General features: G+C 43.3%; 1 protein-coding gene across 12 annotated transcripts in view; it reads right to left on the reverse strand.

Moving 5' to 3' along the window:
• SLC16A12 (solute carrier family 16 member 12) overlaps positions 1–17,692 on the reverse strand; it is an 818,036-nt gene that overhangs the window by 36,019 nt on the left and 764,325 nt on the right. For all 12 annotated transcript variants that reach the window (XM_085605262.1, XM_085605243.1, XM_085605235.1 and 9 more), the window contains one exon: positions 16,174–16,433. In XM_085605262.1, the coding sequence (XP_085461388.1) occupies positions 16,174–16,433 (260 nt within the window). The remainder of the gene's footprint in view (positions 1–16,173; positions 16,434–17,692) is intronic.

Genomic DNA, 17,692 nt, shown 5'->3' on the forward strand with positions numbered 1-17,692 from the left:
AACAACCCCCAGCAATGAATGGGACTTTAATACCCCTCCAAGAGTGTGCCAGGAAGTGCATTTGCAGAGTTGTGGAGAATGGGGGCGTGGCCTGCTATGAGAACTTAGCATTCCTGCTGTGTGGGACTTACTGGATGCAATAGGAGGGGTAGTTGGCCCCCAAGGCTGACCTTGGGGGCCAACTACCCCTCCTGTTACCTCCAGTAAGTCCCCAACAGTGAGATTGCTAAGAGGTCTTCAGAGGCCACACTCACCTTTTTACACCACTCTGCAAATGTGCATCCTGGCACAGTCTTGGTTGGGGGATGAAGTTTACTTTACTCCTGAGGGACTTTGGCGGCCAAGTAGGCCTCCTGTTACCTCCTATAGGTCCTATGCAGCGGAATTTCTGAGCGCTGGTCGGAGGCCTAGGCCCTTTCTGCACCACTCTGCAAATGCGACTGCTTCGTTATAGTTAGAAATTAGCATGTAAAAAACCTTAGAAATTCACTGAAAAACCATAGGGGCATATTCCAAGGAGTTATCGCCGAGTTATCGGCACTTTATCTCAGCCAAAGTCACGATAAACTTATCGCCCCATTCACAAGCTGGTGCAAACAGCTGACTTCACCAGTTTACCTGAGATAGCAGTTGCAAAAAACATCGCCACAGATGAGCCTGGCAACTAGCACTGATGAGATGCAGAGTAGGCGTTCCAGAGCAAAAAGCTGCGAGAAGACCACACCGCAACATTTTCAACGACCAGCCAGACTGGCGATAAGATCACAAAACATGCGATAAAGTGCCTTAGCAGCAGGATTTTAACACCTTCTCTTACCTGGTATAAAGTCGGACGACAACCGGCACCAGACAAGGGAGCACAGCCCACATGAAGAACAACAGATGCCCAGGAGCAACTGAACATGCAGCCCGGAGCCCGAATAGGGCAACAACACCCACCACCACCACCCCCAGGACCCCTCCCCTTACCCTACCTTGCCCTACCCTTGGGCACCCTCGACCCCCCCCTTTGGACAAAATAGTGCACATCAACTCCACAAAATCATGAACCAAACAATTTGCCTGACGTCGCACAATCACAACACCTAACATACATGTGTGGTCAGAAAATGGAGAACCATACATTCATCTTCGAATATCCAAATAATTTGTTTATTACAGAATAAACCCAAAACAACAATTCTGAAGAGTCATGACGGATCTTTTCAGGACATTCTGTAAGTCACAGCCTTAAAGACAAAAATCTAGAAAAGAAGGTGTGTCATGGGCTCATCAAAGTACAGAGAGAGAGAGCAAAAGAGAGATAGAGATGAAGAGGGAAAGAGGGAGAAAGAGAGGGAGAGAGAGAGAGAGAGGGAGAGGGAGAGAGAAAGAGTGACAGAGAGAGTGAGAGAGAGAGAAATAGAGCGAGAGAGAGAGGGAGAGAGAAAGAGTGACAGAGAGAGAGAGAAAGAGAGGGAGAGAGAGAGAGGGAGAGAAAGAGAGAGAGAGAGAGGGAGAGATGGAGATGGAGATGGAGAGAGGGAGAGGGAGAGGGAGAGGGAGAGGGAGAGGGAGAGGGAGAGGGAGAGGGAGAGGGAGAGGGAGAGAGGGAGAGGGAGAGGGAGATATATATATATATATGTGTATATATATATATATATTCACTTAAAAAACCATAGGTTTCACACATGTTATAGTTAGCTGGACATTTCACTCGTAAAAAAACAATGAAATTCCCCCGTTATAGTTAGTGCAGGCAACTATAACTCACGCGACCGCAATCCTCTGCTGATGACGTCTGATATTACATCACTGTATTTAGACACCTATTTACCCATGTCTTCTTCCATTAATCTTTAGCTATACATATATTACAAATATTTATTTTTCATAAAGACCCCAAGCAATTAAAGCACCAACACCCGCACAAGAGTTGGGTTTTTTACGTGTAGAACATTTAATGAGCCTACGTCCAAGGCCACAACAACGAGAGTTCACAACAAACAGAACTCTAAATCAAAGAGCAGACGGAGAAAAGACAGGAGATGGCGAAAACGCTCAACAACAGTTTGCAAAACCGACATACAGACAGAACAGACGAAGATAATCGATATTACAGAGTCTGATAACACAGTTATAAATCTTTCAACTATGGCGTTATCGACAATGGAGGAAAAAGTTCTAAGTCTTGGCCTATCCTTCTGTAAACCCACAAACTTTGACTACACACAGACCAGGATAGACCTTTACCATTTCACGAGAAATTTGAAATTACGGAAACATTTCTTCACTATGAAGAACAAAAAGAATGTACAAGCGGAAGATAACCTATTACCAATGGCATTAGATGTGGCTGATATGACGACTCTGAGAGATATGGTAGAGTTGGAATATAATGAAGGAATTGATCAAGTGAGCGTGAGCCAAGCTGCAGACAGAGCGGATTTGGACATTTCCGCAACTCTCCGAACGCCATTTAAACCTAAATCGGTTTTCAATCCAATGATGCCAAGAGACAACATTGACATTTTCTCTGATAAAGTGATTACTGATCTAAAGAAACTGGCAATCAGTAGCAGCAATGAATTTCAACACAACTTAAACAAACAGGCCATACAATACGCAACGGTTATGCAAAAAATTAAGGAACGGACTGACATTGTTATACGTTGGTCAGACAAGGGAGGTAATGTGGTGTTGTGGCCAATCGAAATGTATAATCGAGAAGCTTTGTCACAACTCTTGGATAAGAACTGTTACACCCGCATAACAGCCACGAATATAATCAGTATCAAGGAGAGATACCACGGCTGCTTATATGACTGGAGAGGAAAAGGTCTAATTGAAAAACGATTATCCCATTACTCCGCAACTTTACCTACTTCCTAAAGTCCACAAGAATGCAGAATGCCCACCGGGAAGGCCCATCATTTCTGCCATTGGAAGCCTTTTTGAAAACACCAGCAAATACATAGACTTTTTTCTTCAACCGTTTGTGCAAACATTACCTGCATACTTAAAGGACACTGGAGATTTTTTGAAGAAGATTTTCGATTGTAATTGGCAAAGAGATCTTGTTTTCATGACATTAGACGTTCAAAGCCTTTACACAAGTATTAGACACAGAGATGGCTTGAATGCAGTGAAACACTACCTTAGCACAAGAAACATTGGTCTCCATCAACACACTTTCATGTTGCTAAATATGATTGAATGGTGTCTAGAAAACAATATTTTCATATTTGACAGACTTCTGTACAAACAACTACAAGGTACAGCGATGGGTACTTGCTTCGCCCCCAGCTATGCTAATTTGCATATGGGCTGGTGGGAGGAGCAAGTACTCATGCAAGAATTCTCTACACAAATGTCACAAAATGTAGTGCTATACCAGCGCTACATAGATGACATTTTTATTTTATGGAGAGGTGCTGAACAGGAAGCCATTGATTTTGCCACCAAACTTAATGTAAATGATCTTAACTTGAAGTTTACCTGTACTACCAGTACTACATCTATAGTATTTCTTGATTTAGAGCTTTATATCAGTGAAAACAAAGTACAGTCTCGTACATTCAGGAAGGCTACATCGGGGAATGCGATTTTACACGCTCAGAGTTTCCATCCAACTAAACTAATAGAAAGCATTCCCTATGCTGAATGTCTACGTATGAAACGTAATTGTAGTACCACAGAGAGCTTACACGTCTCCACACAGAACTTATGTACAAGACTCAGCAAGAGAGGTTACAGAGCACAAACCTTGAATAAAGCCAAACAAAAGTGTACAAGCACAACTAGAGAAAATTTGATCTTCAAAAAGTCAGAAGCAAAGTTGGTCCAGGAAGTTCAAACCCCTAGATTAGTTACAGGGTACAACTTGTATCATAACAATCTAAGAAGAATCTTGTATAGACACTGGCCGTTAGTCCAATGTGACCCCGTCATAGGCCCCTCATGTACTAAGTTGCCTCAAATAACATTCAGACGGGCTAAGTCTATGAAAAGTGAATTGGTTGTCAATGCCCCTACAAGTGAGAAAGGTAGTAGTTGGCTAAAAGCACAAAAGGGATTCTTTAAATGTACAAAATGCAAAGCTTGTAGACATGGAGAAAACACTACATCAGTCTCCACCCCCCTAAGGAAAACTCTGTTTGAAATTCGTGACCACTACACATGCAAGACAGATTTTGCGGTGTATGTGCTACGATGTACATGCAACAAAATGTACGTGGGTAGCACAATTCACCCCGTAAGTGTAAGGATACTACAACACCTAAGGGCAATTAATAATGATGGCCCGACATATAAACACAATACACGAAGGGAGATCAGAAGATCTTAAATACTTTGTCATTGACAGTGTGAAAAAGAATGTCAGGGGAGGTAATAGGCAATCGTTGCTATGGAAATTAGAATCCAAGTATATAATTTCATTGGATTGCAAAATTCCTAATGGTATGAACGCAGACGAAGCATTGAGTACACATTTGTAATCCCCTAGTGCAGCATAAATACATACTTGTCCTATTAATCGCTTTATGTTGTAAAATCGCTGTTCGCTTTGAGATCCCTGTGATAATTCTCAGAATGTGTAACAATTTTCTTTTGCTCCAAAACCCCCCCCCTCTTTTCTTTATTTTTCTGACTATAGCCTCTTTAGCCTACTTTCAGTTTTCTGTATTTTGTGTATATTAGAATATTAGACTCACGTAATTAGGCCAACTGTTCCCATTACATTATTTGTAATAATTTTGTTTCATTTAATTCAATTGATCACTGCCCACTTGGGCTTAATGGTCTGAACGTACTGAAGGCAATATACCAAATTCAATTATTTTCCTAAAAATAATCTAACAATTGATTGCAGTTGACCTATTTTGACACATGACAACAATGTGTAATTTAAGTTTTCAATTTTTTCTTTGTTTTTTACGAGAGTCAACCATCAGTCTTTCACTTACCTTAAAGAACTCTTTTATGTCCTTTACTAACCTTGTGTCACCAAGGCAACCACTTGGGCTTGTTATGAGGGTTGAAAACTGAGATAGGACTGTAATTGGAAAAAATTGGGCAAGTGAGCAAGGCGGACCCGTCCGCCGAAACGCGTCTTGGTGTTGGAGCATTGTTGATGGAATAAACATCTTTGAAATCATCCCACGGTGTCAGTGCCTGTTCTTAACGGAGACAAGCAGGATTGGACTTAATATATATATATATATTCACTTAAAAAACCATAGGTTTCACACATGTTATAGTTAGCTGGACATTTCACTCGTAAAAAACCAATGAAATTCCCCCGTTATAGTTAGTGCAGGCAACTATAACTCACGCGACCGCAATCCTCAGCTGATGACGTCTGATATTACATCACTGTATTTAGACACCTATTTACCCATGTCTTCTTCCATTAATCTTTAGCTATACATATATTACAATTATGTATTTTTCATAAAGACACATATGTCATCAGTGATGTAATATCTGACGTCATCAGCAGAGGATTGCGGTCGCGTGAGTTATAGTTGCCTGCACTAACTATAACGGGGGAATTTCATTGGTTTTTTACGAGTGAAATGTCCAGCTAACTATAACATGTGTGAAACCTATGGTTTTTTAAGTGAATTTGCAAGGTTTTTTAAATGCTAATTCGTAACTATAACGTGTGTGAAACCTATGGTTTTTTCAGTGAATTTGTAAGTTTTTTTAAATGCTAAGTTATGTATTTATACATTTTTTTTCCAGGTTTTTCACCTCCCTGGGGGGTCCTTCTGTGACCCCCTGACCAAGGCTAGGGGGTCAGGAGCTGTCCACTCTGCCCCCTTTTCACGTTCTCCACCTTTTTTTTTCACCCCCTCAGACTGCGAGAGACAAAATGGCGGCCGACACTTCCTGGTTTCGAACGATTCGAATGTTTACCGACATCTAACAACCAATCAGAATTGCGCTCGCACACGGCAGGGTGTGCGCACAGTGCGCGCACGGTGAGTGTGTATAGATATTGAAATGCTTTTAAATGCTATTTTCTCAGGAAATACTGAACAGATTTACACCAGACCTGCAAAAGGCACTTCCTTGACCTTATGGCTACCTCTCTGCCAAATTTCACGTAATTCTGTTCAGCCGTTCGGGCTGTAGCTGCGACTAAAGGTCCTATGGAAAAATGCATGGGGAAAACGTGTTTTGGGACCCCCCCTTTTTCTCGGCCCCCGCTTGACGAATCACCCCAAGACTTTCAGGGTAGGAGCTGAACGGAGCGCCCCATTTGTTTTGAAAATTTTGCGAGGATTCGTCAACCGGCGCCAAAGTTATTAAAAATAGAATTTTGAGATTTCCTATGGAAACTAGGTTGTTACTATAACTATCTACTGGCGACCGCCAGTAGATAATATATATATATATATATATATATATATATATATATATATATATATATATATATATGACACTGTGGACCCAGGGCTCACCTGCTGCCACCGGTGTGTCTCCAACCACGCGCCGGTATACACTGCAGTCCCCCAGGTCCCTTATCTGAAACAGTTTCCAGAGACATGAATGGCAGAGTCCATACAGTTGCACACGCCATAATCGCTTGCCCACCCCTGCGCATACAGGCTGCTGCACCCCAGCCCGTCCCGCCGCCCAGCATGGATTGCCAGCCCCTGCGCATAAAGGCCTCACTGCTCACCTTCCGCCACTGGCGTGTCTCTGAGAGGGCCCACCACGTGCCGGTGGGAGGTCCAAGCCTGGGACCCGCGACCATGGCACCCTCCACATCATGCAGCCCCACACCGCGGGCCAACAGGTCACACACTTGATTCTGGGTCTTGATTTTGCAATGGCAGAGATCATATCAGTACACACGGCCTCATCGCAGGCTGCACAGCCGCTCAGCTCTTGAGGTGCCACTAACTCTGTGAACCGCGATACAACGCTACGTGGTGGTAGGCCCACACTGCCCGCTGGCTCAGGCCTACACTGAGTTTCAGCAGGGCTCACACTAATCATTACCAGTTCAGACCGGCAGAAAGGGGCATCATCGCAGGCTGCACACCCGCTCAACACTTTAGGTGCCCCTACCTCAGTGCACGGAAAGACACCATCCCGTGGCGGTGTGCTTGTGCCTGCCGTAGTGTATCCAGTGCCACCAAGTCTGTGCACCGCAAGCCATGGACCCTTTATGATTGAGTCTTGTGGTGCGGACACCATCATGTCACCCCCGGCACAGGGCAATGTGAGGTGGCAGGGCCCTAGGCCCTCATGCATAAATGATAACCACACGGAGACACCCAGTTAGAGAGTGAAAATGGCATCCAGCACGTGCGCCAGGCCCTTTTAATTGACAGGGTCACATGTCCTGTGACAGCTGTGCTGGATGGGTATCATGTGGGTGTAAACCAGCCGTGAGGAAGTGGCTGTGGCATGCTGACAACTAGAATTGTGAGCAGCAGATCCCTACAAGGAAGACCTGGGACATGTAGCGTTGTCGCCCCCCCCTGTGAGCGTTAGCGGAGTGGGCTGGCCTGGCGTATGCCTGTCCAGAGCAAGGGTGTGAACAATGACCTCGGGGCTCTGGGCGTGGTTCCGTCCTGGGCCGAACAATGAAGTAACTAATGCGTGTGTCTCCGTTGTAGTGTTGGCACCACCCAGACCGCAATCGGCAATATATCACCCTGTGACCTGAGTCCCACAACATGAGCAACATGGACGTAAGGGGGAATCACTGACCCTACATTCATCCATACTTCCACACTTGAAAGATCATAGACATGACACATCTGTGTGAATATGAATGTTTATTGCACATTCAATGGATTGTTGAAGCTGGAGCAGAACAGGGCCATGCAAACCCCACTTTACATTGTTGGCCCGTGGAGGGCCAGCCAGAGTCCCTCAGGGAATGACAAGTACATCAGAAGAGGAGGAGTTCAGTCCACAGTCTAATAGCTGTGTCATTGGTGACCAAACAGAATATGGCAGTCCATGTCGAGGTCCAAGGTGAGTGTCGCAGAGTGCATCGGGGACAGTGGAAGTTGATGATGCAGAAGGTAGAACCAAGCAGAAACAGGCCATATGGCGGAGATGAATGTTACTGCATCCTTCTGCCCACGGAGGCAGATTCATCAGCATCTTCGTCCTCTGCTGTTGCATGTGCCCCACATGTGGGTGGTGGTGTTCTGTCTACAGCACTGTGTGGCAGTGGCACCTCAGGGGCTGAAGGTGGAATGTCTGCCGCACTGTGTGGCACTGACACATCAGGGGCCGGAGATGTGGATGGAGTGGTAGCAGCAGCATGCATCAGCGGCAGGCCTTGTGGCAGCAATGCCATGAGGAGGGTCTTTAGGGCATTGAGGGACCCAGCTACCTCTTGCTGGTGTGCAGCCGTGGCAGCTGCTTTTTCAACCTGCATCCGCTCCATGTTCTCCATGATCCTCCGCATGTGTCCCAACTCCCGGCAGAGATCGCTGGAGCCACTCTGACTAGACAGTCGTTCTTGGCTCAGAGTCAGGACTCTGGCGATGTCAGCCATGGTTCGTTGGAGAGCATGGAGCAGACTGTGGGTGTTCGTTAGGGACTATGAGTTGTCCCTGATGGGACTTATACACCCACGTATGGCGTCTAGTTTGGCTGCCATGCGGTCGAACCCCACCTGCACCTGTACAGCCAGCTTCTCCTGGCACCCCAACACACGGCGTTGGAAGACCATGTGTTCGTCATGGGGGTCTTGGAAGGCCGCCGTGGTGGTGGGTGCTGCTTGCTATGTGTTCTGTGCAGGGGATGGGTTCTCCTCATAACAGCTGGGCTGCCCTGCTCCTGGAAGTGGGCTGCGTAGGGTCTCCACGAGCTGTTGGAGGGCATCAGAGTCAAAGGTGTGGTGGTCCTCTTCGCATTTGGTGTTTCAGCGCGCGCAATGAATTTTGTTTTATTTATTTATTTACTTACATTACTCCAGTCGGCTGTGAGCTGGAGTTTACTAACCCCACTATGCCCCTCCCCCACCCCACCGCCCGCGGCATTCCCTCCATGAGCTGCTACCGCAGAGTCCCCCCAGAAAAATGTTGGTAATAACCAAAGGGTCTCATCATCACAGGACCCCATCCTGGTTGGGAACACCCATCGGAACAACCAAAAGCTGGGTCAGGGGGTCACAAATCAATTAAAACCACTCACAACAGATAGGGGTAGATCATTACAAGGAAATGTGCATATAAATGGCAGAGTGCACAACTCACAGAATGAGCGGGGTGCAAAAGATGTACTAAATTTACCCCCGGAATGTACATGGTATTCTTTGATTTTGAAAGGGGCTCCCCGTTTGGTCCATGGGCAGCAAGAAACTTGTCAAATTCTTGTGTATAAATCAGCTCATTGGTGCTCTAAGACAATTTTGCTGAAGATAAATTGGTCTGAAAATAGAATTATGGCCAGTTGAGTGAGCTGGCTGGGTTATACGTCCAAACTTGGGGAAGGGGATTGTGTTGTACTCAATTTTAGTAATGCATGGTGTGCCCGTTTTGCCCTGACGCACTTTAGAGATTTACCTGGTGATCTGATAGAGGTTCTCCCGTTGTGTTTCTTCTATCCTCCACACCATGAATCCATTGCAAGAAACCCATCCGCATGGCTGGGTTCTAGTACCCATCCCCTTACACAGCTTCCTCTATTTAGTCATCTAAACCGCTTTGATGTCCTCTCTGGGCTGTCTGAAATAGACTGACTAACTGGCTGCTCTAGGCAACCAGTTGCTATGATGGGAACGGGCCTGTACCACAATGCTCAAGGAAGAAGATTCCTTATAGATGAACCCAGTAATACGGGTTCAGTGAAATTATTAGAATTCTCCACTCCCACAGTAAGTATTATTAGGGAGACCCGAGAAAAACCCCAAAATTATCCACTGCACCTTAACTTAATCACAAATGATACCATGGGTATGGAGGAGCCGGTCCTGCCAATCATCACAGAGGAATAAGCTATAAATAATTAAACTGGGGAACTGGCAATTAAGGGTCATGTCAAATCTCTACTTAAAATTATCTCATGGAACATAGCAGGAATTTGTCCCAAATTTACTGATGACGTATGGCTAAATTATGTCAGAGGTTTTGATATTATTTGCCTTCAAGAGAAGTGGTATAAGGAAGATATCCTGCTGAATGGTTATTGTTCTTACACGATCCACGCTACACCCTTGTTAGCAGGAAGGGCGAAAGGAGACTTGGTACTGCTAATTTCAGTTAAATATGAGGCCATAAAAATTACTGTTGTGGGTACATCTTCTTGGTTTCAATTAATCCTGATCTCCAATATGTTACAGGTCAAGCTACTAGTAGTAAACTGGTATTGTAATATTTTTAATTCAAATAACTGCCAGGCTACTGAGGGTCTGCAAGCGGAAATTAATAATACCTCTGAGAAATGACAACAGTTATGCATCCTTTGGGTGGGTGGTTTCAATTGTTCTTCCTGCCCCAAAAGCTCTAATGAAGCTTGTGGGCTGCTTAATATTGAAGGGCAGCCCCTTCTGCATTTTATTCACACCCCTCAGGGTGAAGCCCAAAACGCTATTTTTATGGAGAATGTTTTGGGCCTCGTTAATGATTTATCTAGTAATTCTGTAACACAGTGCCCTACTTATGTTGGAGGAGGTAGTTTTATTGATTTTATATTTATTTCATGGAAGTTCTTGCCTCTTATTAGAGACTTTGAGGTGGAGCCTAATAATGCTAGCAATCACAACCCCCTCATAACGTCCCTCAGCACAACAGCTCAGATGGGGAAAGTAGACAACTGCCCGATTCGTGGTAATCCCAATAAAGGGGTAAGACTTAATTGGAACAAAGTAAACTCCTTTGAATTTGAGGCAAAAACTGTCATAAATAATTAGGATTCGATCATGCAGTATTTAGATCATGACTTGCCCCCAGCTGAGATTATTCGTGAATTCAAACGGATTTGCTAAAAATCTGACCAAGTCGATTAAGGTCAGGGATCTCCCAGAGAAAAGGTGGTTTAAGGCGGAATGCTCACAAGCCCAAAATACTTTAAAATTCGCTCTCCATGTTAACCCTCATTATAGGGCTCAAACTAAAAATGCTAGGAAGACTTAGAAAAGTATAGTTGAGCAGAGGAAAGAGGAATTGAGGTGTATAGCGTGGGATGATTTGGTGGGAGCCAGTTCCCTTGAGGATTCTAAAAGCTTTTGGGATATCATAAATCGTCATTTATTTACCGAAGAGGCAAGGAAGACAGATTCACTGATCCTGGGGGATGTCTGAGAAACTCACTTTATGGCTATATTTAATCCTAAGTGCTGCCAGCCTGAGGTAATCAGCGGGGATTTGCTCCTAGATTGAACATTCGCTTCTCTCTTAAGTGCATCAATTTCAGTAGCTGAGGTGGAGGAAGCCATAGCAAAAGGAATTAACATGAAAGCTCCAGGTTCGGATGGAGTGCCATTAGATCTTTTGAAAAGTAATCCTTATCTATGGGCTCCATTATTAACCAATGTTTTAAAAGCAGTGGTCATTAACCCTATCCCAGCAACTTGGAGGGAGGCGATCATGGTCCCTGTGTTCAAAAAAGGTCATAGAAGTGACCCAGCCTGCTATAGGCCAATCTCCCTTTTTGATGCCACAGCAAAGCTGTTGGGGAGGATAGTCCTTGCCTGACTCGAATAATGGGCAACCGATACAGAGCTTATGGCAAGAACACAGTACGGTTTTAGAAGAGAGATGGGCACCATGGAACAATGCCTCAACTTGTCACTGATTATTGGCAACTACTTGAGGGCCAGGAAGGGTTCTATCCACCTGGTCTTCATGGATTGTCCAGCGCTTTTGACACTGTAAATTGTGAGATGTGGGCACTTATGGGGAAAATGGGAGCCGAGGAGGCTTTGATCTCTCTTTTACGTAGGCTCCATGCATCCACCTCTGTTATTATAAGATATGGTCCACAGGGGGAAAAAATCAGGCCTACAGCCTCCACAGAAGGTGTCCGGCAGGGATGTATTTTAGCCCCTTTTCTTTTTTTAATTTATACTAATGGGCTAGAGACCTTTTTAATAGATAAAGAAATTGACTGTCCACGAATTGGGGGTACAGGGGTCCTGCTACTTTCATCTTCGAGCGACGCCTTATTAATGGCCCTGACAGCTAACGGCCTTCAAAAATTACTTAATGCGTTCACAGATTTTATGCTGGCACTTGATTTAAAAGTTAATTTTATTAAATCATGTAATATGGTGTGTGGCCCTAAAATGACCAAAACTAGGAAATTTTCTGTTGCAGATAAGAGGATTGATAAACTGTATAATTTTAATTATCTAGGGAATATCTTCAACAACAAGATGGCTTTTGAATCGCTTGTTACTGCAAGGGTGAAGCAAATGGGTAGAGTTGGTGAAGGAATTATTCGCTTTGCTTGAAAGCTGGACCATAAACCAGTGACTGAGCTGGTCACACTTTATAAAGCTAAATGTGTGCCTGTTGCAACATATGGAGCAGGTGTGTGGGGATACCATAACAGCCGCCAGTTACAGATTATGGAAAATACATTTATAGAGAGGTTACTGATGGCCCCAAATAGTGCCCGCATAATCCTTTGTCATCATGAATTGGGGCTTGACTTTGTAGAGGATGGTATAGATATTGTCCCCCTACTATTATGGGCCAAAATGTGACTGACTGAGGAGTTAGTGTTTTCCAGAGAGGTCATCAAAGATTGTACTAATCTTGATGGAGCACTAACTATCCCTTGGCTCAGTTTTGTAAGGGATGGCCTCTATAAGTTAAGTCTGGGAGACTATTTGGATTGTGTTATAATCTAGTAAGTGATTAATGCATCCTCTCTGATGCTGCCCTTTGCCTTGCTGCTCAGTCTATGTGATGTCATCAGAATGTTGAAAGTGTTTGAGTACTCTGTGTGGTGTGACGGTATTGTACCTGCAGTTTAGGGTGTGAGTTATGGTGATAGTATCCACTGTTTTTAGGTTTTTAAGAATGTATTTCTTTAACTTGCATTCTTTGTTCTTTATGATCATTATAAGGGGGAGATGTGTATTGTAATTTTGTTGTTTTATGCATCCTCCTTACTGTCATTTGTGTGTTTTACAATCTTCATGCATTTGATCGTTTATGATCATTATAGCAGGGGGGTGATGTATAGTTATTTTGTTGTTAATGCATCCTCCTTTGCTGAGTTGTGTGTTTTATCACCTTCACACATTTTGAATGTTTTCGATCACTATAAGGGGGAGATGTGTTGTAATGTATTAATTACTCAATGCACTCTCCCTACAGTAGTTCTCTGCCTTGCTGCTCAGCCTATGATGAGGTCATATAGATTGTTGAGTGTGTTTGTACTGGAAGAGAGAATCAGTTGGTGTGGAATGGCTGAGCAGCGAGGAGGCTGCACCTTGTGGGGCACTTTAAACGATCTGTCTAACATCTAGTAACCTGTAGCCAAGAAGTGATCTTATGAATAAAGCTGTGATCTTGTTCTACATCATTTGGCCTACTTATCATTCATCTTTACAACAGATTTCCCAGCTGGTATCCATGAAAATGCGAAAAATATCATAAAAGGGGCACACTCTACAGGGGCGAACAAACGCCGCTCTCAGCCCGAGGCAATAGGCGTCCCTCCCTTAGCCCATTTTCAACAGCAATTTTACGTAACATTCTCCATAAATGTACAGACATGATTTTATCTAACAAGCTTTTGTCTACTTGCCCTGAATTTTTTAGTGGCTTTCCCAAAACAATTGTGGTGGGTAGCTAAACTGGAGTCCTGCCCCTGTGATAATTTCACAGCTCAAAGCACTTTGCACTTTATGCTATTTTGCCCCCCTTTATAAAGAGCCAAGAGGAACATTTTTAGTTCCGATTTTAAAAGAAATCAGGCCATGTTCCTATATTGAAGGTTTTAACCACTTACACTCTTTGGCTACTTATGATATGTGCACTATGGTTTCCAACTACGTTAAAGTCGCAATGGCTATTAGGCAACGTTATTAGTTATTGTTAATTGAATCTGAATTGTGTAAATTTTTTAATTTTTTTTATATAAAATACAAGGTCTGGTGTATTTTTATGGAGGGAGCTGTATATTGTCATGGCACTAAGCGCTTTGTAATATAGAACGCATTTATATCAAAGATTGATTTTAATGATTGCATTGCTTTTTCTTTTTCCTTTTAATTAATTTGAATTGTATGGTAATTGTACCCCTTGTGCTGCTATGTAAATTGACCATTGGAATCGCAAACAGTAATGTTGATATTGATTTTATAAACTTTTATGGTTTTCTCCTGAAACCGAATACATTTCTTTTTGAAATTGAAATTGAGAGATTTGTCATACAAGGACCTACGTCGGTAAAGCTTCACACGGGCAGTGGTTCCGAAGGGGGCTGCAAGGTCGATGAGGAAAACCCTGGCAGCAGAGGCAATGCATCAGTTCTTCTCAGGTTTGTGAGGCACAGCAGAGGAGATGCATTGATTCTGTTATGTCCATAGATGAACTGACGGAGCACTTTCAGGCCCACTTTCAAGGGTCCAGGACTTGTGGGATACCACTTGGCAGGGTAGGACTCGAAGATGGCAGAGTCCAGGCATCTGGTTCAAGGTTGTTGGAGCCTTCTGTCCCTGAGGCTCTAGTCAGGAAGTCAGCCAACTAGCCCTTGGAGTCACTTTAGGATCCAGCGTTCAACAGATACAAGTCCAGTCCTTCTTACTCAGGCAGAGGCAGCAGATCAGCACAGAGGGGCAGCAATTCCTTCAGAGCAGCAGAGTGGCAGTCCTTTCAGCAGCCAGAAGTCCTTCTTCCTGGCAGAGTATCCACAGGACCAGAAGTTTACTGAAGAATTGGTATCTGAGGTCCATTGTGTATACCCAGTTCTGCCTTTGAAGTGGGGGATAAGCTTCTATAGATTTCTCTTTGAAGTCCCCAGGCATCCTGCTTTCCTTGCCCTGGCTTCAGACTAATGACAGGGGGTATGCAGTCCTTTGTGTGAAGGCAGGACATAGCCTATTAAAGGTTAAGTAGGGATGTGCCCAGGCTCTGCCCTCCCTTCCTGCTAGTGATGGCCCATCCACATACACTGGCTGCAATGACAGGCCTGAGACATGTTTAAAGGGCTACTTAAGTGGGTGGCACAATAAGTGGTACAGGCCCACCTGCAGCATTTCATTTACAGGCCCTGGGTACATGGGTATCATTTTACTATGACCTTATAAGTAAATTAAATATACTAATTGGGGATAGGCCAATGTTACTATTTTTTAAAGAGTGCACACATGCATATTAGCACTGGTAAAGTGCACAGTGTCCAAGGGCCAGCAAAAACAAGATCAGCAAAAATGGAGGAGGAAGGCAAAAAACTTGGGGAAAGACCAACCTAAGGCTGACAGGTCTAACAAAATCCATCAGACAATCTTGCCTTTGTTCCTAGCACACAACAAAATGGCAACAGGGTTGCTCTGAGGAGTTATTTTTTCTCTCTAAAAGACTACTTGACCTGCAAAACCTATGTTTTGACACCAAAATGAAGCATATAGGTCTCATGGTTCCTGAAATATGACATCATCACAGCAACACATCGGCCATTTTTAAAAATGTCATCCCAAAAAATTCACATGCATTAGCAATGTCTCCGTAAGCTAAATTACTTCTCTAATGATACAAAAACGCAATAGAAAATGAAAATCTCTGGAAACAAATTTCGTTACGGAGGTATATGAAGGGGCCAGATTAACATCTAATCTTATGGACAGTAACCAACTGACTCTTATAGATGCTGAAAGGAAGGCCTACATACCCCCACAGCATCCACTGCACCACTAAAGAGAGGACGAGCCTCTGCAGACTATTTAGAAGAGCATGCACCAGGATGTATTAGATACATTTTCAGATTATTGAGGTTAATAATATCAATCTACAAACATGATGATACAATAATTATAAGAAGGGAAATATAGAGGTACTATTCTTAACTTCACATCTACTTACCTTGCTGATATAATGCTTGAAAATTCTATATAGTCAGTTGATATAAAACAATCCTCGTATTTTGATAGAACACCATTCTGACAGTTTATAAAACTTGCTTTGTTGGAAGCAATTAATCACGTTTTGAAGAATACAAATAAATAATGTGCAGACATGTTAAAATATGAAGCAAACTAACCTGCTATAGGCGGGCTCACCAAATAAGGTATGGCATGAAGAAAGAAGATCACACCAAGAGCTGATGACAAGTAAGTGGTTCCTACAACATCAGCAGCCACAACAGGAATTAGTGCCACATAGGCCCCATCAAAGTAGCCAAAAGTCACTGAGAAAGGGACAAGCAGTGCAAAGCTTCGTAGAATTGGAAGAAAGAGGCACGACAGTCCATCGAGTCCCACAGCAATAAGATAGCAAATAAGTCGATACTTCTTTAGAAACCTGTGGAAGAAAAAATTAGCTGGATAGGCATTGTGGCTAATACTGACATTTATATCTACTATGGAGAAATGTAACTAAGGCACCAATGTGATACAGGCAAAGTAGAAATTTAAAATGTGATGGCATTAGAATGTATTTTCCATTCTGAGACAGCTACATATAATTGCTTTTAAAACAAAATGTGAAACTAGGACACTTGCTTTTATACCCTTTGTGTGAGCAAGTAAGGAAGGGGTCTTTGTTTATTGGTTTTAGAGACCAACCAACCCGAAACTACTATGAAGTCTTGTTTTTGCAAAACAAAGGAAAATGCTGACTGGACATCATGACATGAAGGCCAGTTGGCATTACTGTTTTGACAAAAATGATCTGGCCATGCATCTTTGCTAAAATAACCCTTACCATCCCTATGAAGTTCTCTACTTATGGCAGGATGCCCAACAGCATTTAATTGGAATTGGTGCTCCCCTGACGAGATTTAAATCTAAACCAGATGTAGGGGTATAAGTCATATCCTTTACGGGCTACGGGTACACAGTTTTGACTGGGCTCCCTTTAAACAGACTCGCCCGACTGAATGCAACACTCCATGCAACAGTGCACTACCTAAAACAAAACAAAATGTCTGACCATATTGCTCTTGTCTCTGAATTGCTGCTTAATGAGGCCCAATGCATACTTAGAACTTCATTACTTATGACCAACTCTCTCCGCCTTAACTCTCCTAAATACCTCACATAAAAACTGAGATTGACCTGAAATTCTAGATTACTCAGAAGCACAAACTCCTGCTCGACACTCCTCACTTCAAGAACATTGTATGCAAGCCAGATCCTTTCAAGAACACCCAAACAAACCCTACACATCATGAGATCTCAACTGTAATGATTTCAAGAACTTATTTAAAAGCCTGCTCACAAAGAAGTAATATGGCACCAGAATATCTTTGACTTATTTTGTGGGATTTCTCGCCCTCTGTTCATACATGTACTTAGACTGTTGACCTAAATCTAGATTTTGCTTGATGGCAACCATTTTGTACACTCCTATGTGCAAGAGAAATGTAGAGTTTTGGCTCACCGCCCACCCTATGTACTGGCTGAACAAAGGCATTTCAGTTTCGTTTTAATCTCTGCTACTGTCAGTGGGTGATAGCGGTATGCCAACCCTCATTTCTGCTGTCCATATTAATTTGTGCCAAATTAGAGTACAATCTATGCCAGTGGTTTCTTGACCCTAATCATAAACCAAACTACAAT

The sequence above is a fragment of the Triturus cristatus genome, chromosome 1_2 (assembly GCF_964204655.1).
Source record: "Triturus cristatus chromosome 1_2, aTriCri1.1, whole genome shotgun sequence".
NCBI lineage: Eukaryota > Metazoa > Chordata > Amphibia > Caudata > Salamandridae > Triturus > Triturus cristatus.